Below are 20,640 nucleotides of genomic sequence, written 5' to 3' on the forward strand. Positions count from 1 at the left end.
ACCACGGTACCAAGCAACTATAACTAAACAAATTACCTCCTTCCAACTGTACAACTAATTGCCTAGTTAACCAGATTTATTTCTCCGCTGGCGATTATTTTGCAACATCAAACCGGTTTGAACATTTTTTTGCAGAAGCCAAGCATGGACACATAACGTTATTCTTACAATCGTTCTAATTGTACTGCAAGGGAATATTTCCACAGCATATGTTCGGTCAAGAAGAATGTTAACATCAACATTTTCCAGATTCAGGAAGAAAGAAAAAACCGGCTCTAGCCTATTTCCTATGTATATTCCAGATCATGCGCTTTGTTCTCCTTGTGTACGTTAGAAGTCAAACCCGCGACATGAATTTTGATATTTTAGGTTGCATCATTGTTTGCAATAAATTCAGAAATAAGGTTATACTTTAACTAATTAAAATTAACTGTATTATTTCGACACAAAGATGTAAGACTATCAAAATGGTTTGTGTATACTTAATTCACTGTGTTAGAGTGTATAATTGGTATTGGCAAAAATTACTGAAATAGTCACCACGCACCAACAAAAATACAAATACTTTTTTGGGAAGTCGAACATCATTATTCGCATAAGGGAATCGTCTACTACACCAAACCGTCGACGAAATAAAATATTTACACTTTTATATTTGAAATCTGACATTCATCATCTGACATCCATCATGTTGAGAGCCCATAGTTCAAACGACAACGACTGAGACAATGTCGGTTGGCGACAGTATAAATGAGAGGGAAATGTACAGATAAGGGAAGAATACTAGACGGTTTATGAAGAGAAATTTTGAGAACAGGACCCCCAATAAACTAGGGTCCTTTCGAAAAGGAACTTTAGTGGTTGTGTTTTAACATTTGCCTATGATAGCTTCTCTTCCGGCACACAAACGGGAAGAAAGCGAGTCGATAATTGATGGCTCACGCCGAGCTCGAATTATTCTCTTCAACGTCGCCGGACGCGGTCGGACTGACACCGTCTCGTGGCACTGAAACGCCATTGATGGTGACATCCAGCGGTTCGCTGATTGTCAAAGACAATAGACGGAGATCGCCAATTCGACGGATTGCGCGCGGCGGAACCGGCGGTTTGATATCTCCCGAACTCGATAGCTGCGGAGGCTCTTGCTGGGCGAAAACGGAAGCGGGAAGCTTGAGCGGTGCTTTTCGTTCGGACGGATTCACTCGACTTCGCAAATGTCGACACTGCTCGCCGATGAAATCCTTGACGATCTGGTGAAAGTAGTAGAAATACAAAATGGTGCCGCTGATGCAGACGATGGCGAAGAGCAGCGTGGCCAAAGTGATGATGATTCCGATGTACGTTCCCGGATTGAAATAATTGGAATAATACACGGGTTGATCCCATTCGGGAGTCGTCGGTTTCCTTGTCGTCGTCGTCGTTGTTGTTGTCGTTGTTGTTGTCGATTCAGTTTGCACGGATGATGTCGACGTCGTGGATGTAACAGATTGCGGCGTTTTGGTTGGTCGAGTGTATCTCGACGTTATAGTTCCTCTTGTTCTCGGTTTAAAAGTCGTCGATGTTGTCGTTTTCGGTGCAGTTGTAGTCGAATCGTGGGTGCCGTCTTCGGTAATTCTGATATCGGCGCATCCTATGTTTATGCAAATTTTGCTGTGAAATTACATACATTTGATATAATGTTATTAATGTATAGTTTACCGAAAAACTGCTCTTGAGGTCCGCATCCGACCTTCTCCGTTCCGTTTGGGCATTTGCCCCAGTTGTTGCCGGCGAAGTAGCGCCATTGCAAGACGCACTGGCTACACGTTAAACCCTCGGGTAATTTATAAGTTGAACGAAAGACGACATTATTCCCTGCCCCTGGGAAATACCTGTGAAATCAATCCGTAAAAAATTGGAACATTACTCGCACGATTTCATGTGGAAATAACAAAAAAGCGGACTTATTGTTTTCAAACATTTCATTATTTCCTAAATGTATAGTTATTACGGTCAAGTGACGTGGTTTATGGTATTATACTATCGGTAACACACCCGGCAGCGAAAGAAATTTTGAAGGGAAAACGGTACTGCGTTCAATTGAAAATGAATTTAGGGAAATCGGTTCGTTTTCGTTAAACGAAGTCTTGTGGCGAGACTATATGAAAGCTTGAGAATGTCACGCTCGTTAAATGGCCACGACTTTGCGATAAGCGGTGCTGCTGTCCACGCAAAATAGTTCAACGAAAAGAGGCCATCACCAATTAAAAGCTCATCTCTCGTTTTTTTTTTTTTTTTTTTTGTGGCAATTTAATTAAGGAGAAAGAAAAAGATGCAACAGTACTGAAATTGTTCAAAGCTGCTGCGCCTGAAAATGATGACATTTAAAATTATTTTTTTTTTTTTTCACTTAGAAAGTGGAGAGAAGAAGAAGAAAAAAGAACCTCAATCGATTCGCATGATGAGTTGACGACATATATAAACAAAGCACGATATATGCCTACAGCGAAAGCCATTTTTGTTTTAGCCGTAAGGGCTTTTTGAAGAGTGAAATCATGTTCCAGCATATCAAATGTTGAAAATGATTTCAAAAAAAAACTCGGGGAACAGTGGGAATATAAGATTAAAGTTACGAAACGGAAGGCGAAAGGTACTTTGGTGCGGTGACTTAATTCACTAGAACCATGAGAATTTTTCAACGAAATTTGTTTTCAAGTGTTACCTGTAGCTATGGGCGTCGGCTCCTTCGATGGCAACCCTTTGCAGCAGGTGTCGGTCAAAACACTCGTCCGTTTCCGGCTGTTTAGCTAAATTGTGCTCACATATGCGGAACTCAAAGTAGCCCTGATGATTGGCCGTCAGCTCGACTCCAATCTCGATGTCGGCGCTCATCTTGTAAGTCCGAACTACAACTCCCTGGCCGTAGCGGCCACCGTGCTCGTGCGAGCGAGGCTATAGAACCGTGAAATAAAAATTTCCCATTCGTGAAAGAAATTCGGTAATAAAACAGAAAGAAAATAAGAAAAATAAAAAAGCCAAGAGGCCACAGTTCATCAGCATAATAATACCGGATACGAAAGAATAACGAGAGAATTGAAGGAAAGAATAAAAAATAAGAAGATGGATTGGATTTGTTTCCGCTTTCTATAACGCGCGGCTTGACTGCTTTCTTCGAATGTACCAGACAGCAGACTACTAGGGGTGTAATAGAAGTCGGGAGTTCCGCCCGACGACGGATAAGGTTCAACGGAAGAAAAACACAAAATAAAAAAATTGATGGGGCATATAGTAGCTACTATAAGCAACAAAACAACAAAATGATGTCACCGAATTTAACCAGCAATTGAGGCCAGAAAATAATTCTCTTGCTGCTCTCAATTTTTCCGGCAGCAGTCTCACCGCCATAACAAGCCATTTCGACAGAGTCAAACACCCAAACAATAGATGGGAAATGTTGGGTGGTGATTCAGGGAACGGAGAGCGCTGGAAGGTGTTTATACAGTGAGCGCAGTGCGACTAGACCGCAAAGTTTTAAACGCAAGTGTTGAGAGAAGAAAAGGAAAAATAAGGAATCTTTCACCTAAAATGGTGTGTGTGAACTTACCTGGGGCAGATCCCATGCGTCTCCGCACACTCCGCATTTACCGCCGTTACGCTGGTGTTGACGGTTCCATCCTCCGCAGTAAGCTTCACTGTCATTGTAATCTTTCTCCGTGGAAAAACCGTACCTACAACAATCATCAAAAGAATTTAATTGTGTCACTCAGAAACGTCTCCACTACTGGTTTATACAATTGAATTTCGACGACGTCGGCTATTATTCTTCCCCCAAAGTTTGGGAAATTGGAAAGCCGAATTACATAATAATAGACATTCGCCACAATATAATCTCAGCCGTCTACAGATCACAGATCACAAGACTTAGTTAATTGTTTCCTACGTGAAAATATTTATACCGTAATGCAGCGCGCCATTCAATTGTAACGCTCAGATTTCACTGGCGAAAACCAATCGCCCCCTCTGAAATTCCATGGAATTAATCACCCAGAAATTTTAATCCCAGACGAGGAATATAAGAATCTCAACAATTTAAATCCTCCTACATTTATTTATCGCAGTACCTTATTAAAAATAATTCCTACTATGAACGGGAAAAACCTGTACTGAACATGTTGATCTAGTTCTTTAAAAAAAAAGATTGTTTTTTCTTGTACTACATCTGTAATCGACCCGTAAAAATCCAGTATGAATCCCACACATATAGACCACGCAGATCAAGAACCTGAAGTGATAGATACAACGAAAAGGAAACGGTGATATTCGTGACTATCGATTCTAAACGTCATGCTGTCGACACATTACGGAAGTGGCAAGAAAAACAAAGGCGGAAAACGTTATTTTACCTCCATGCGCTGGATCTTGACGGAGGCTCAACCAAGCGACCATGACCCTGCACTCGAGTGACCCCAATAGACGATAGGCAGATCGCCAACAGCATTATTAACCCACGAAGATGAAAAGGAGGGTGATGTTCTTGCATTTTTCCTTCTCAACTGTATTTCCTGCTGGGCACACTCTTATAACCAGACGGACAATAATGCAGAAATGGCCAAGTTCTGCTGTTGCTGCTGTCGTCTCGTTCGGGTTTCCTTTTGATGCGGTTTTTCACTGACGAATAACTCGGCAATCTGAATCCAGCACGTGTGTAAACATCACGCCAAATATAGGAAAAATAACAGATGCAGCAACACACACACACACGCAACAGGCTCAGTTTTCCAATTCACGACCGATTCCAATTCTGTGCTGGATCTCCTTTTTTGACTCTGCACGTTCACCGTGAATAAGAAACAAAGGCCAGCTAAAATAAAATTTACTCTGCAGAGTTGATTTATGCCACTAAACGAACTCGAAAGTATATTTGGATGTGCTGACTTGCGTGAGTGAGATAATAACGTTCGCCTGACGGTTGTTTGCCAAAAGAAACAATTTCTTCTTTGTGCTGTCGAGTCGATGCGGTCCGACTCGAGCCACAGTTCGCAACTGACTGAACAACTCCGCTCTTGTACATTCAGCTCTTGAGGAGGGATGACTAAGGTAGTACGTTCGTCCATTTTTTTTTGTGTTTGGTAGGAGGTAAGGAAAAGAATTTGGACCGGCAGGTAACGTTTCCTTAGCCCTCGGGGCTTTTGTCAGAGCTTGAGAACTCATCCAGACAAGATTGGAGTGTTACAATGCCTATGTGCCTGGTATACGTATGCATACACTGCTAAATTTTAAAACCGTATTCATTTCAGTATAGCAACAACTGTGTAGTGTAGTGGCAGTTGAGTTGTTGTGTAGAGAGACTGGCAGGTTTTCACTAATGTACTTTTATGGCCTTGGGCTGTCCATTTGATTAGTTCCGATCGCCAGGTGCGTGTAAAAACGTACGTACGGCAGAAAATTCGCCCCGCCCAAGTAGTGACGAATGAAACAATGATATATAAATTTGTATAGGTTAACAAGGCCGTTTTTCAATATTATTTTTAAAAGAAACGACCATATACCTTTGTTGTATGGCGTCTTTCGTTGTCTTGGTAACGGCTGGACTAGGTAATTGAAGCGTTGGGACAAGACAAGAATTTCGATAAGCACATAACTATGGGGACCAGCTTACTTAAAAGAAAAGATAATTCCGTGGGGAAATGCCCTTGAACGGGCATTACACCATAATACAACACTTCCATCTGTTTTCATTGACCTTAACTTTTACTACCTCTTTAAAATCCTAAATACAACAAAGAAAGAAAAAAGAATTTGAGAATTTCACTGTTTTACGACGGAATCATCTGCTGGTCGTGGTCGCTATACATGTTCAGTACGAATAAACGCGGATAAATGTTTCCAAGTGTTACCTGACCACTTCCTCGTAGAAACTAATAAAAACTTGTGGATTCGAAGCTGCTGATGCATATATGTATCGGAAGTATCAGATTTCTGGAAATAGCTGTAACAGTTATATTGCAGCAACCGGTACATCGCACAATTGCATATAGACTAAAAAAAGAAAGGCTATTTTAAAGTATTTATTTCGCTGTGGCTGTTTTGTAAACTTTACAAAATAATAATTCAGTGACGACATCGAGTAACCTTCATAGTTTATTTTCGATCATGTGACCTTTTACTCATTACGTAGTCCTCGGAGAAATTGACAAATATCACGCTGTGAAAAATTTTATTTGACGATATTGTTTTAAATACACAGTAGATAAAAAATGGTGACCTTGCTCGAAATTTCGATACTAATCTTTGGCATATATAATCTTCTCAAATTAACGATCTGTCCATGATGTTAATCATTTTACCAACAACCTTCTTGTTGGACCGACAAGTATGGAATAGCAAGAGGGTTCAAACCCAGGCCCTCTGCGATACAAAAATTAATTGGAATGGAATGATAAGAATTTCAAATTCACGATTATGATTTAAAATAAGAATGTATGCATTTAAAAATACTCACCAGCGTAATCGACCATGGTCTGCAGTTTGGTTGGTTCGATGGTAATGGTACGCGACATGAAATGAACGCAATACTCTTCGCCACCCGTAACAGCTCGGCAATCGTATTCCATGGCAGTGTCTTGATCGATCCAGATTATGTTGTAATCAACACCACGAAGTAGAGGTGGAAATCGCTGGTTGAAATTACCCGGAACTTCGCCGGCGGTTAGAATACCTGCACACAACCAAATGCACATTTTGTCGCCATTGTTATATAACATTATTTTATTTTATTTTTAATAAAGCGAAAATATACCATCAATAGAAGTGATGTTGGTGTTTTCTGGGGTGTACATTCTGCATTCGTAAGTGACTTCTGCGTCACCCCAAACGGGATAGTCGGACGTGATGGTTGTCTTGGTGCAAATGCAATCCTTTTGATATTCCGCTCCACCTGGCGTTTGGATCTATACACAAATGACACTGTGATATGCAATCGTATTCGTTTCTCATATAAATCAAAGCGATACCGTTACAGAATTAAACATTATTACGTACCCTTCCAATTTCGTACCACTCCCCGATGTAGGCTTCGTTCGTGTAATCTGGGGGCAGCGGTGGATGGACGCAAGCACTGGCGCAACAAATGGTCACCAGCATTACCACCAACAACTTGAAATTTATAAACCAGCAAAATTTAGATGTTAGGTTGATTTAATCAGCTTTAGTAATAGCATCTGCTTACCTGTGAGAAATTCATGATGAATATGCGACGGAGAAACTGATTTGGGCAATGACAAGACGATTAGAATGTTCGGGGTTTTTAAAGACCAGTTCATCATATGACGTACTTTGCTCACAGATAAGCGTATCAATCGTAAATTACCTTCATTGATTTTGGCTTATCATTGCGGTTGTATAAGTTCACATTCAAACAATTTCAGTCAGAGAAATTGGAAAATGATTTCAGATTTACTCGTCGTTAAAGTTTTCACTTTCACTAGAGGATCCGACATGTTAAAACTCATCTTCGCTTCACAGCGTGCACTCACGCAAAGAAAGTATATGATCCCCACGCCTCATTGATAAGGGGGTTGATGCAAGCGAAGCTTCGAGACACTGTTGTTATATAAATGCAGGCGTGTCAAAGTATTATCGCATCATTCCAAAGGTTGACACTTTCTCTAAAAAAACAACAGACTACAAACGCCTTATCCCTCATTATAATAAGAGTAAATCGTTTACCTAAACAGCCAAATGGTCTATGCATGCCGATAACAATGACGCGCGATGTACACTTTTTTTTTAAATTCGGTTTAGATAAGACAGCGTGTCTCACGAGTAGGTAGGATTTTGTCGAATGTCGAACGCCACAATGTAGTTAAGTGAAATCAAATAGTTATGAGCTATATTCTTAAGTAGGTTATACACGGTTATACACTGTCAGGCATCCAAACTATTCAAATATAATCATTTTAGCACAGTTTTATCACATTTACAATTTTAATAGAGATATTTTCTTTTGGGTTAGATTATAATATTGCTATGGGCGTTGTGGTATGCTAGACCAACGAGAATTCGAATTGTCGCGGTGCTATAGCCGCCGCACCCCTAATAACTGAAGCACCTAAATTGTTGCGCAAAAGTGATATATTAGTCTATGTGGTCGTCACTTTCTCAATCACAATCGCGTTTCCATCAGATTTCCATCTACCAACAACATTCTATAATGAAGAAGAAAGGTGTTTTACATGAGTCAGTTGCAAAGAAAGCCGAAGGAAATTCTCTTCCGTCGCAACTCCAGAAATTGTAACTGCGGAAACCGGAAGGCCCCACGGTGAAATAATTTATACCCATACGGAATCAAATCGTAAAAGTATTCTGCAATAATGATTTTCTCATTGATGAGTTTTCACGAAATCATCGCGTTCATTATGTAACATAAATATAAGGCAGCTGAAATACACATAGTTGACTTAATCAGTTTTATGGTGTTGAACGAACGCAATACCTTCGATATCTTATCGAATAACTTTATCAACTGCCGATGCCCTGGATTGATTCGAAAAAATTAAACAATAGATATTCCGAGAAAACGACTAGTCATGATTGTTTACTTGTCCAAATTGAAGGCCGTTTGTGGGAAGCATCCAGTTTGTTGTGTTAGATATAACAACGACAATACGACAGGGTGAAAAACTGAAAACTGATTTTAAATATCGAAATTTCGATGACACCCAATGGATATCGATTTCGTCACTGTACCAAGTAGGCCTACATACCAGTAGGCTAGAAAAAGAAGACTAGAAAAAGCCATAGGAAATTATTTGTTTCATAGAATTTGAATTCTCGATTAAATATCGATAATAAACAGGATAAATTAATCATTTGGAAATTTTCAAAAACTTAAACCTGTTTGTTCGGAAACCTTTATTTATTATAAAATTCGTATTCATGGTGAATGAAAAAATACACAAAGAATTGCAATTTAAAATAATCAGATTTAAAATTGCGAATGTAGAACTGTCGAAGGATGTTGTTTAGTATACAGTCGTATTTTTACACTGCGTAGTCTGCTTTACACGTGTTGAGATACTTGTCAGTTTTGACTTACTACGTTGCTGCAGCATATCTAAATCTAACTATTCAAGAAACATTTTGACCGACATTTATCATGAGCAACAAGAGGAAAATACCGGAAGGGGAAGAAACAGATTATATTGCGAAACCTCCCAAGATCCTGTCCAACATTCACTTGCGAAATCAAGAAAAGAGGTTGATTGTCATCCTAGAACAAGCTCAGCTTGAATCGGCCAAAGTAAGAACAGTTGTCATTTCTTGAATCTTGAAAAATTAATGAAATATAATCTTTGTTCCAGATAGGGAGAGATTTTGAACTTCTAAACTGTGATGATCATATTGGCTTTCTGAAAAAACACAATCGGGAACCATCATCATGCAGGCCTGACATCACCCATCAATGTTTGCTGATGCTCCTGGACTCCCCTCTCAACCGAGCAGGGCTTTTACAAGTGTACATTCACACTGCAAAAAATGTGTTGATTGAAGTCAACCCTCAAACAAGAATCCCGAGAACTTACTCGAGATTTGCTGGTTTGATGGGTAAGTTTGAGTTGTATTTGAAAATCTGTCTTTTACTCATCCACTTGTTTTTCATTTACAGTTCAACTGCTTCATAAGATGAGCATCAAAGCAGCAAATGGGCCCATGAAGCTATTAAAAGTGATCAAGAATCCAATTCAGGATCATTTGCCTGTCGGTTGCCGTAAAATCTCGACTACTTTTAGCTCAACCAAATTAGTCAAGCCACGCGATGTAGTGTTACCTGAGGAACCCATCGCCATCGTCATAGGTGCGATGGCTCACGGCAAAGTGGATGTGGAATACAGCGAGGAAGAGATCAGCATCAGTCAATACCCTCTGTCTGCTGCGCTCACTTGCTCGAAATTGTGTAGTGCGTTTGAAGAAGTGTGGGGAATTCATTGACAATTGACAACATTTTGTTTCTCAAACCAAAACTTGTTTTTTTTTTTCCATTTAAAAAACCACAGCAACAACATCGATAATACATAAAAGATAAAAACAGATATAAATTTTGTTGAAAAAGGTGAAACGGTGGGTGATCAATTTTGTAATTTTAGTCATTTTCGTCCAGGTCAGCTGTTGCGTTGGCAAAGTTGACTATGGTTGGGCCAATCCCTAGCCTTTAAATAAATAAAAAAGGTTAACATTATCATTTGATGCGTATAGTGCAGGTTAACAAGTGAAGATAAAAGGTAGGTCTAGATTGATTGATCGCATAGTAACAAAGATGCAGCTAGTTTCAGATCCACTGTCAGCTTACCTGGCAAAGAGTACCTAAAATAGAAAACGAGACGAGTCATGTTACTTTAGGCTCTGGTTAAATATTGACAAGGTGAGCGGAGAAATACTCACTGCAGTACGCGTTTCCATGACAACCGGCACAGCGGAAATCTGCTCTTCGTGAACAAACGACGCAGCTACGCAGAGACCAATCGGGAGGAAGCGTTGTCAAGGGATGAGATGCCGTCGATAAAGTTTTTTTTGTTGTCGATGCCGTGACCTGTTGAGGGTGAAATAGTCGCGGTCCGGTTACGAAGCCGGCTGACGGTTGAGCTGGAACAACCGGATGTAACTGCACTTCGGGACGGATTACAATGTTGCGTTGCTGTTGAGCAACAAGACTTTTCCAATGGTGAGGCAGCGGACGCAACGGAGGTAGGACAAATGGTCTACTCGATGGCGGAATGATGTTATTCACAGGCATCGGGGCTATCGGCACGGGCGGCCGCTGTTCTCTGTATGGGCGGAAGCCACTAGGGACATTTCGGCTCCAGTCAGGAAAAGAGGATTCCGATGTCCGGATCGATGGAATCCGTTGAATTGTATACTCTCGAATGGGTTTGGCAACAACTTCCTTTTCGTTACGTTGGACTTTGTGGATTTCCGATGGATTTTGAGCAAAACGCTGTCGCAACGGCTGGAAACCAACCGGCTGACGAACTGGTGGTTGTTTGTGGTTTACTCTTGTCGTCATGGCGATAATTTCGACTTCAGCTTTGTCTTCGTGCCGGGCAGGTGGTGGTTCCAATACACGTTTCGACAAATCAAGTGGTTTGTCTTGATCCTCGGCGTCGACGGGCATTAATTCGGGTGGAGCGGAGGATGCAGGGGGCGTCGGAGGCAGTACATTTCTCATAATCACGGGGCCTCTTTGAGCGGGTGGACTATGTCGTACGTCTGTCTGAAGTCTATCTTGGGTTATTATCCTGCGAAAATAACAGAAATATAAAAAAGAAAATGAATTGATCCATTCTGAATACTTGACTTTATCTACCGACTTACTTTGAGAGGTCACAAATGGGGTTGTCAGGTGTAATTGCCGTCATAACTTTTACTGGGTTGATTACTTTGTTGATAACAGGACTGGCGGCTGGACTCGCAACCGGTGTAGCGATTGGACTGACGACTGGACTGACTTGACGGATGAGCCTTTTTTTGAGCGGCCACCTTGAGGTGCATGTAATGGGTACTGAGGCTTCTTCTCTTTTTATATGTTGAGCTACTACTACTGATGGGTCTAGTTCCTTGCTGGCAGGTGGAGCAACGGAATGACCCTGGTGAAGCCTCGAAGCGTACGACGTCTTTTCCAAGATGCGAATTTTGAGCGGAACGATTGGGAGGCTGTCATTGCTCGAAGAAGAGCAAACACTGGTATCACCGTTCGGTCCATCTTGTTTTTGATTCAGTTTCAATTCCAGCCAGTTGAAACGAGGTAAATCAGTGGCAAGTCGTAAGCTGGCGTCTCCCTCCTTGACCACCAGTGGTTCTGCCATCCAAGATCTCAGTTTTAGCTTGACGCGGCCACGACGCAATTTTGATACTGAAATATATAATACAATGATAAAAGATAAGAATTATGCAAGAACCAATTTATAAGAAAAAAATTTAAAAAAAAAACCTTACATGCTGGATAACAGCAATTTCAAGTCAGACGATATTCAATATACTTTTTAAGGAACAGTTGAGCAAATTCCTGATGTGTGCACACACAGACGAATGTATTCTTGTCATGTGAGACAAAATAATTTTGGGTGTAGTGATGCCTTGCCAGCATATATAGATGCAGATTGCACTTTGTTTACAAAGATAATTGTAAATATGTGATAGTAAAAGTATGAGGCAAGAGCAAGACCAATATGAACTTTAAAGACCTTAGTCATTTAGGTGTGAACCTTACTGATATAAGACCATAAACAGTATAATTCTTCTTATCTGTTAAGAGTCTAATCATCGTTCAGATACTTTTACACCTGATTACGACACTGAGCATACGAGTACTAAGTCAGGAAAAGGACTTTGGTGAGTAAGAGATCACTAAATTGCTTAATGGCTTAAATCATTTACAACTATGGCGGAAAAGCTACTATAAAGCCAGAAAGATCGACACCAACACAGCTACCTACCATTCAATCCATGAGTAGGATAAATGTCCAAATTTCTCTGGTCCCAATCTCCCACCTGCTGGCCGGAAATAGAGTACCCAGATGGACGTTCACGGCGACGGTGCACGCATTTTACTCCTCCCCCTCGTCTTTCACGCCGATATCGATTTCGTTACAATATAGAAACGTGTTATACAGGGTCTGCACTCCTCCCTTACTTCTCCCCCCCCCCCCACTCTTTTCTGATCCTGTCAAAAGAGCTCCTTATTTATAAAACTAGCGAGGACACCTAGCGAGGAACCTGTCAAGCTGGTTTTTCCGGCTCACGGACAATCACCCCTCAGGCACTTCGTTCGTTCAGCTTCACCAACTCGTTTGATGGACGGACAGATTTAAGGAAGCAAATTAGATAAGATTATTCCATTTTTTATTCTTTGGTAGTGGGATGTATATAATACCAAACATCTATAAAAGGAAAGATTATTGCTATGCTAGCGAAAATAATCCTTGTAACATTCGAGGATCTTTCAAATTTTCCAAGGACGTTGCTGTCGCCCTTTTTATTTAAAAAACCTTATTTTCGCCATCACCACATTTACGTAATAATCTACATTTCTTTTTTGTGGTTGTTTGTATAGCGGTTGGTATAAGATAATCTGTTTGGTCACTGAGAACGGGAATTGGACAAGAGTGCTCTGTCTGACCTATGACATGGTATGTATATATACAGTATGTAATCGAGTTGATTGCTTATCAGGCATCAGAAATGCCTGTGTATGATGTGTTTGTTTTATATATATGCGCACTCATGAATGGCCCACTAAACCAAAGGTTCACGGGCCCGAGGAAAAACTAGGCGCAGAATAGCGCACAGTGAATACTGAGAAATGTTCATCAATATCGAATGACCGTAACATTTTCTGTACACGACAGAAAAATGATGGGACCAAGCCACTCGCACTGATCCAGTCTCGACTCTGCTGAGAAGAACCCCACACAAATAAATAACAAACTTTGAAAGGCAAAAGAAGTTCGAGGTTGTGCAGGGCGGATTTCTTTTGGAACCCCGATAAGATGAAACTCGATTTCTCCAGTCAGCTGGCACTAGCGAAAATGATGAAAACAACTGCAAGATCACTGATGGGCTATCACTAGACCCGGGCTTATCTCCGGGTACAAATGAACTTTTTGACTGCGTGGTGGAACGGACCAGTAACAGCTCTTGAAATGTGGGATATAAAATGAAACAGCAAAGCTCAGAGTCGTTTGTGTACATTGCCACTTATTGGGCACACACAGAACGTCACGAAGTCGGAAAGAAAAGGAGATAAAAAACCAAACAAACAGACAAACAAATCCAAATATAGAAGTATATGTGCATGCATAATAATGTAGTACCTGCTGAATTGGTGGCGTTGTTAGTTAAAGTCCATCCCGACGAGCACTTTCGTTTTAATTTGATTGCTGGCACAGGTGACGAGGACGACGAGGACGAAGACGGCGAGACAGGTTCTATCACGGCAATCTTCTCATCCAGCCCGATGGCGGTTGATGAATGATCCATCTCGTTCATACTGGTTTTCTCTACACCCCCCGAAAATTTAGTTTTTTTTTTTTTTTTTTTCGGTCGGGAATGTGTTTGATGACGACGACAGTTAGGGCGGGGAGAAGTGTTGGATATACTGGACTGGGCAAGTCTCGTTTTTCTCCAAGCGACAGAGTGTATATAGCAGGTCCTCGGTTGGGAATGGTCGGAAGGGAAATGTGTTGCTCGGTTGCGAGACGGAGTGGCTTTATATGAGCTCGGTTGGCCGTATATGTGTATGTGTGTGCAGGATAGACATAACCACTCGTATATGTATAATCAGAGAACCAATAACCGAGCTCACCATAACTCCGAGCTGCACAGTGCACACACACACACACACACAACTATACGTGTAGTATAAATATATTACATCCACTGCGACTTGTAGCGGGCTGGCTAGCAGCAAAACGAATATGACTATGGCTGCTGCTGCCCTGTCATCGGATACTCCCACTTCTTTTTTTTTTATTTAAATGTTTATTGTGCATTAGACGATTTTTTCTCGCGATAAGTTTGGCTTGTTGGGAGAGAGATTATTATAGTTGGCTATTTCCTCTTGGCAGAGCCTCGATTGAGGGACGAAAAATGCAAAACAACAAGAGGACTTTCTTGTCATACGATCGGTAACCATGGCGTAATTGAATCCCCATCGCGAAATGATGATGGAAAAAAAATTTCTTTTATCGTGACCTAGACTACATAACCTAACTGGACTGGTCGACCTTAACAGTGGCGCTAGACCATCGCAGATCAAATGCTTATTTGGATAGAAGATGATTGCATTTATAGACGATGATGACCACCAGCCAGTCGCCCGAAAGATAAACGCCTCAGCAGCTTTTCTCGTTTTAATAAAGTTTCCAAGGCATTGGAAACTATGTGTGTATCGAACTGTCTGTAAAGTTCGACAGCAGCAACAGCAGCAGCATGCGTATACATAAAGAGGAAGCAAATTTGTACAAGTGCACTATATTATCGAACGCGTGGTATAAATATAAGAACGAGTTTCCAAGGAGATGAAAAGTTCATCCGTCCTATTCGGCGGCTCATAGAGCAATAAAGGACAGGTTTCCAAGGAGATGAAAAATTCAATAGCTTGATTCTCTTCTGATCGATGCTGGTGACATGACAACGCGCAATAACCGAATCGTCAACAAGTAAAATGTCGCGGATAGCGATCGATCGACACGTCATCTCATCACATCCGGATTGAGAACATGTTGCCATAGTCTGTAAATATGATGGAAATCATATTATTTTTTATCAAAATGTTGTTGAAAAAAACAGTTTCGCTTTTCCCTGCGTGACAGGCAAGTTTTTTTTTTTTATCTGGTACTTGCGCACAAGTGTTTTCCCCCCTTCCAGTTTCATTTAATTCCGCACCTGTGCACACAGATACGATGACACATAGCAGCAGCGGCAGGAGCCTAGTACGTTTTTTCACTAAACGGCAACTAGTTGGAAATGCTATATAGTAGCCTAAACCCCCCACGAAACAAATCGTACGGTACACACCTGGCCTATTGACGTGCGCCAGAAACGAAACAGGTTTTCATACACACATATTGCAATAAATGTTTCAACAACACCTGTGTAAAGAACAGAATCGATTTATTCCATAATGCTGGAAATGGTTTTAACTCTCTCTTAAAACAAAAAAAAAATAATTAAAAAAAAAATAATAATGAAATCGTCATGAAGTCGGCCTAATTTGAAAAGCCGGGAAACATAACACACACATGAAACAGAATGAAAGAAAAAATGGGATCAAGATTATTCTTTATCAAACCGGGGATTTCTTTCGAAATAAAGGAAGTGGTAGGGTGGAATTTGAAGACTGGGATGGGGGAGAGGGAAATGCGTGATGATATGAAACATTATAGGGGAATAAAGGGTTTAAAACAGAAGAGACGATAAATTTTTTTTGTTTAGTATAGTGACTAGCCGAAACAAATGTCTCTTTCTCTCCTACCTCTTTCTCCTTATAATTCCAACAAAACCACCGTCATTCTTTTCAACAGAAAAAACAAATGGCAGAACATAGAAAACTGAACATTACGCTTGACGTAATTTACGCAACACAATTTAGCATACCAATCGATACTTGTTATTAAAAAGAAGTGGATATGTAGATACCATTCGTTTTCATCTGAACAAAAAAAAAAAAACAACCTGTAAACTGAAGATGGTCGACTCAACAGCGTTTGCACTAACACACTCTCGATTCTTAATTTTTTCCATTTCATTCAAAAAATATAATTTTCTTTTTCGTCCTTTTCTTTTCTTCCTCTCAGTCCTCACCCTGGCGTGGATGGAATTCAATTTTCTTTTTTCTTTATACTTTGCTGCATTTTTATTTTGCTGGATTTTCAATTTTCAACCTACGCAATGCTCAGAATGTTCCTCCCAGGCGGCCACCTAGCGTCAAAAAACAGAATGTCAATTTAAATTCCCGGGTTTTATTAATAAATAAAACATATTTTAATTCACGTGAATCACACGGAGCAGCATACCTGACATTCTCGACTGCAATACCATTGGCTGGAACATCCGGCACACACAAATTGCGCCACCCGTTCGTTGCAGCCTTGACACTTTGGCACTTCGCTTCCACCACTGGTTCGCAAGTAGTTGCCGTTGTTGGACGACACGTTCCGGCCGCCGGAAGTTGATCCGCCCTAATATGGCCAAGCGAAAAAATCAATACAAAAGAAAGAAAAAAGAGAGGGTTAGCGTTAGACGAGATCAAGTTTCTAGTTTGAAATTTTACCACTACAGTGACGTCGTCGTTGGCGAGCTCAGCACGTTCAGACGTGATAGTTACGTGACCCTGTAACCAATAAGATTGGTAATATGAAACATGGTCTAGGCAATGCGATCCAAATGAGGAAATTTTCAAGTACCCTGGCTGTAGCTAAGAGGTTGGAGAGAGTCAAGACTTCGGCAGAAGAGGCTGCAGAAGCTGCGGCTGCTGCTGCCGCCGCCGCAGCCGCAACGGCCGCCGAAGATGAGGATGATGAGGCTGTTGCGACTGGAATAGAAATTGCTGGCTGATGGCTGCTACTCAAAGGTGACTGATGTGGATGTTGTTGTTGTTGCTGTTGTTGCTGCTGCTGCTCATTGGCGGGGTTGGTAAGCAGTTGGGCCAAAGTAGGAGCGAAATTAGGGTTAGTTCGTCCGCCGCTGAGAGCGCTCTGTAGAATAGAACCAGCCGATAAACCGGCCGTGTGTGGGCTGCTGCGTGCATTACGGGCAGCGGCCAGACTCTGAAGAGCCGCCGCACTGCTACTACTACCACCACCACCACCGCCGCTGCTGCTGCTTCCCGCCATGGCGCTATTCCCAGAAGTCCCCGGCGACTCCTTTCCCACTTGGATCATATCCACCGGATTCGGGTGGCCTTGACGGCTGCTCATTTTGGCGAACTGGAGCAGTACGTCCTGCAAGAAAAACCGATCGTTAGGATTTGATAAAAGAACCGGATGTTTAAAAGTTCCGGAAATATTCTAATTATGTCTTTTGAGGTCACCTTGAAGCTCATATTGGCTCCTTCCTGCCCACCAGGTTGGGAATTTGGAGGTGGACTGCTGGACGAATTGGGATCATTGCAAATCCTAGATGGCTGTCGGATTCGTCTTCCACGTGTCGGTATTTCTTCGGGATGTTTGGCTCGATAGTCGGCAATTAGCGACTGAACGCTAATAGTGCCTTGACGATTCCGGGCATCCGCCTGTGAATCTGCACAGGCTCCAACGACTGAATCCACTACAGTGTTGTGGTGGTGATGGTTATTCGAGCTATTGTTGTTATTGTTGCTATGATGATGGTGGTGATGGTGATGGTTGTGTTGTTGTTGCTGCTGCTGTTGCTGGGTCCACATCTGAACTTCCGGATGGATTTGCAGGCTAGGTTTGGGTAGAATTGGTCGTTGGCGGTTCATTTTGGCTTGCTGCTGGAGCTGATGTTGATGTAGCTGATGTTGTTGAAGTTGATGCTGGTGCTGCAACTGTTGCTGTTGTTGGATAAGTTGTTGCGACTGCTGATGATTCATTACGGGGCTGTTGGACATGATGCTTTTTGACAAGCCGGATGATTTGCCCATCATGGTGTTCAGTGAATGATTAATGAAACTTTGTAGGTTGGATGCACCCGACTGTTGTTGTTGTTGTTGTTGATGGTGTTGAACATGGGCCTGAGCCACAGTGTGAGTTTGGTTGGAGTTGGGTACATTTTTTCTGATGCTGGATGAGGTAATCTTCAACACTTCCCTTCGTCGCATCAATTTGGCTTGCAATTCCTCCTTAACCTTCATCAATTTTAGAATGTAGTTCCATTCTTTTTCTTTTTGTTTGGCCATGAAACGCAGAGTGCGGATATCTTTTTGGACAGACGACAGAACATTACTCGTCCCTTCGGCATCCAGTTCTGATATATCCGGCTGACTGGCATCCTCCTCGTCCTCTTCCTCCATGCGCCCACGTTTCCTGCGACAAAAATGGCACGCAAACTTTTAAAATACATTGACAAAGTAAAAGTTATGATTTATTTTTTACTGTCGGGGTTCTCCTGACGAAGCCGATGGCATGGGATTATTGGCTTCGTGATTATTGACGCTAACCGGCTGGCCGTTTTGATCTACGTCGAAACTAATTTCGATGCCTCGTTTAAAACGGAGTGTGGTACGACGGACGCTGCTGTTTCCAGATTCGGCCGAAGGCGTGGGCGAAGGAGGTTGAGTAGACGGTGACTGGACGGAACGCGTAGGAGGTGGAGGCGTCAGCGATGACGACGATGACGCGATCGACGACAGACTGACCACATTGCTAATCAGAGGTAGTGAAGGGTCTGCAGTTTCCTTGTCCTTGTCTAGTTAAAGAAAAAAAATTATAAATTAAAAAAGGAATGAAAGAGACATATTCGTCCAAGGTAGTTAATTGGAAAAATGCGTCGTGAGCAAGGTCAGCGATAGCTGGACGAATCATAACATCTCATTACCATTCAAGGACTCGTCCTTGTCCTCCTCATCCAAATGGATGTGCAAGGCCGATGGAGAGGATGAAGTCGACGACTGTTGATCCTCCATTTCCATTTCGGCGTTGGAGTTTTTCTTGTCATTGTCTCCTGGAATTTCTTCTTCGTCTTCCTCAACTTCATCCATTGTAGATTCTTTGGCCTCATCCACCGACGCCTCCTTGGCCTTTTTCACTTCAGCAGACGCCTCCGCATCATCCATCTTCTCCGGGGGCGGTGATAACGGTTTTTCTTCTACCGTTTCAACTTGCTCAGGCTCCACCTTAATTGTCGGAACAATGTCTACTACAACCTCTCCGTTTTCTTTCACTTCTTCTTCTTTGGCTGTTTCTTCACTAGACTTTTCTTTCGATTCTACATTTTCTTCTGCTTTTATGATTTCTGGCACTTCAGCATTTTGACTTGGCGAATCTTTGTTGTTGTCAACGGTATTACACGTTTTAAGTTTGTCTTCCGACACGCCATCGTCTGTAGCTAAACCCGACGGTGGCAACTTTTCATCTTCCAATGCCATGATAACAACAGCAGCAGCAGTTTCAGGCTTTTTATCCAGATTCACTTCAGCTTTGTCACAGCTGTCTACTCCATTGCCGTTCTCCATCGTTCGAGAGCACGAACCAACTTGACACCAGGTCTTTTTATATTTCCCCCGAGTTGAAATGGCTGAACAACTATAAAAGCCGGCTCGACTGGTTTTTTTTTTAAAGGATATTCTGTGCCAGCAGCAAAGCCAACTCAGAAAGAACGCCGAAATTGAGGTCAAACCCTGAGCCGTTTCGGCTGGACCCCGAAACTGAGGACGTACACACACACGCTGTTGCACTCTTTCGATTTCACAGTTTTCACTCGAAATTTTATTTTAAGTACGTCGGTTCATGAGCTGCAACGGTAAAGAGAGAGTGAAAGACAAACGCCACATATACAGCACGTAGGTCAACGAACTTGTCAAACTTAGGGGGGAAGAGTCCAACGGCACTCAAACTCCAACTTTGGAATGAGCAAACACACACACACACACAAAGGGTACACAGGCTTCTTTCTGTCCTCAAAAAAGTTTCACTGAGTAATCGGCCATGTTTTCCGAAATGGCCGAGATGAAGGGAGAGTGGTGTTTCGCCAACAACGGCCAGCTAAATAATCAACGAGGTGGCGATAAGAACTGCAACAGTGACGGAAACTGTAAGATGCGACCGAACAGCGTGGTCTGCTTCGTTCGAACACATAGGGCGTCCCACATTAAGAGACGACTAGTCTTGTTTCTTTTCTAGTGTGTTGTGTCTCTTTACGCAGAGGCCGCATTATCGACCAATTGTAGAGGCACTAGTCACGAAATATTCCGCGTATGACATTTAGCTACTGAAATTCCCTTTTCTTTTCAAATATTGACCAGCTGCCCAACGTGACCCCCTGTTTCGTTGAGCGGCTCAGTCGACTGTCTGCGTGGAAAACATTAACAATGCACAAGGCTATATTCTATTTGTTCTCCCGACAGAGATAGAGAGATGAGTCGCTCCATGGGAAATTGTTTGGAGTCGCACAAGTGACGCCATCTAGCAACGAATTCCTTTCCTA

General features: G+C 42.0%; 5 protein-coding genes across 7 annotated transcripts; 1 reads left to right on the plus strand and 4 right to left on the minus strand.

Moving 5' to 3' along the window:
• Window positions 1-417: 417 nt before the first annotated feature.
• LOC124343283 lies at window positions 418-5,221 on the minus strand. The gene is made up of 5 exons (XM_046796566.1): window positions 4,383-5,221; window positions 3,584-3,707; window positions 2,702-2,931; window positions 1,699-1,871; window positions 418-1,630 (listed from the first exon to the last, which is right to left on the minus strand). Exons 1-5 carry the CDS (start codon window positions 4,517-4,519, stop codon window positions 939-941), a joined length of 1,356 nt encoding a protein of 451 aa, XP_046652522.1. The 5' UTR covers window positions 4,520-5,221; the 3' UTR covers window positions 418-938.
• A 961-nt stretch (window positions 5,222-6,182) lies between these two features.
• LOC124343698 lies at window positions 6,183-7,360 on the minus strand. The gene is made up of 5 exons (XM_046797141.1): window positions 7,208-7,360; window positions 7,021-7,134; window positions 6,779-6,929; window positions 6,482-6,697; window positions 6,183-6,387 (listed from the first exon to the last, which is right to left on the minus strand). Exons 1-5 carry the CDS (start codon window positions 7,220-7,222, stop codon window positions 6,323-6,325), a joined length of 561 nt encoding a protein of 186 aa, XP_046653097.1. The 5' UTR covers window positions 7,223-7,360; the 3' UTR covers window positions 6,183-6,322.
• Window positions 7,361-9,012: 1,652 nt separating this feature from the next.
• LOC124343615 (ribosomal RNA small subunit methyltransferase NEP1-like) lies at window positions 9,013-10,070 on the plus strand. Its single transcript, XM_046797011.1, has 3 exons — window positions 9,013-9,280; window positions 9,342-9,585; window positions 9,647-10,070. The coding sequence occupies exons 1-3, from the start codon at window positions 9,137-9,139 to the stop codon at window positions 9,967-9,969; spliced, it is 711 nt and encodes a 236-aa protein (XP_046652967.1). The 5' UTR covers window positions 9,013-9,136; the 3' UTR covers window positions 9,970-10,070.
• On the minus strand, window positions 9,940-14,223 carry LOC124343184 (proline-rich extensin-like protein EPR1). 3 transcript variants are annotated; one of them, XM_046796424.1, is made up of 6 exons: window positions 12,471-13,670; window positions 11,971-12,139; window positions 11,350-11,887; window positions 10,420-11,273; window positions 10,328-10,341; window positions 9,940-10,187 (listed from the first exon to the last, which is right to left on the minus strand). In XM_046796424.1, exons 3-6 carry the CDS (start codon window positions 11,838-11,840, stop codon window positions 10,140-10,142), a joined length of 1,407 nt encoding a protein of 468 aa, XP_046652380.1. In that variant the 5' UTR covers window positions 11,841-11,887; window positions 11,971-12,139; window positions 12,471-13,670; the 3' UTR covers window positions 9,940-10,139. The 3 variants fall into 3 exon arrangements, with proteins under 3 accessions (XP_046652380.1, XP_046652361.1, XP_046652370.1); XM_046796405.1 differs by lacking the exons at window positions 11,971-12,139; window positions 12,471-13,670 and adding an exon at window positions 13,848-14,223; XM_046796414.1 differs by lacking the exon at window positions 11,971-12,139.
• A 1,408-nt stretch (window positions 14,224-15,631) lies between these two features.
• LOC124342980 (putative mediator of RNA polymerase II transcription subunit 26) lies at window positions 15,632-20,523 on the minus strand. The gene is made up of 7 exons (XM_046796129.1): window positions 19,033-20,523; window positions 18,591-18,903; window positions 17,567-18,521; window positions 16,941-17,477; window positions 16,808-16,867; window positions 16,551-16,715; window positions 15,632-16,455 (listed from the first exon to the last, which is right to left on the minus strand). The coding sequence occupies exons 1-7, from the start codon at window positions 19,667-19,669 to the stop codon at window positions 16,414-16,416; spliced, it is 2,709 nt and encodes a 902-aa protein (XP_046652085.1). The 5' UTR covers window positions 19,670-20,523; the 3' UTR covers window positions 15,632-16,413.
• Between the last annotated feature and the right edge of the window lie 117 nt (window positions 20,524-20,640).

This window comes from Daphnia pulicaria, chromosome 1 (genome assembly GCF_021234035.1).
Source record: "Daphnia pulicaria isolate SC F1-1A chromosome 1, SC_F0-13Bv2, whole genome shotgun sequence".
In the NCBI taxonomy this organism is placed as follows: Eukaryota; Metazoa; Arthropoda; class Branchiopoda; order Diplostraca; family Daphniidae; genus Daphnia; species Daphnia pulicaria.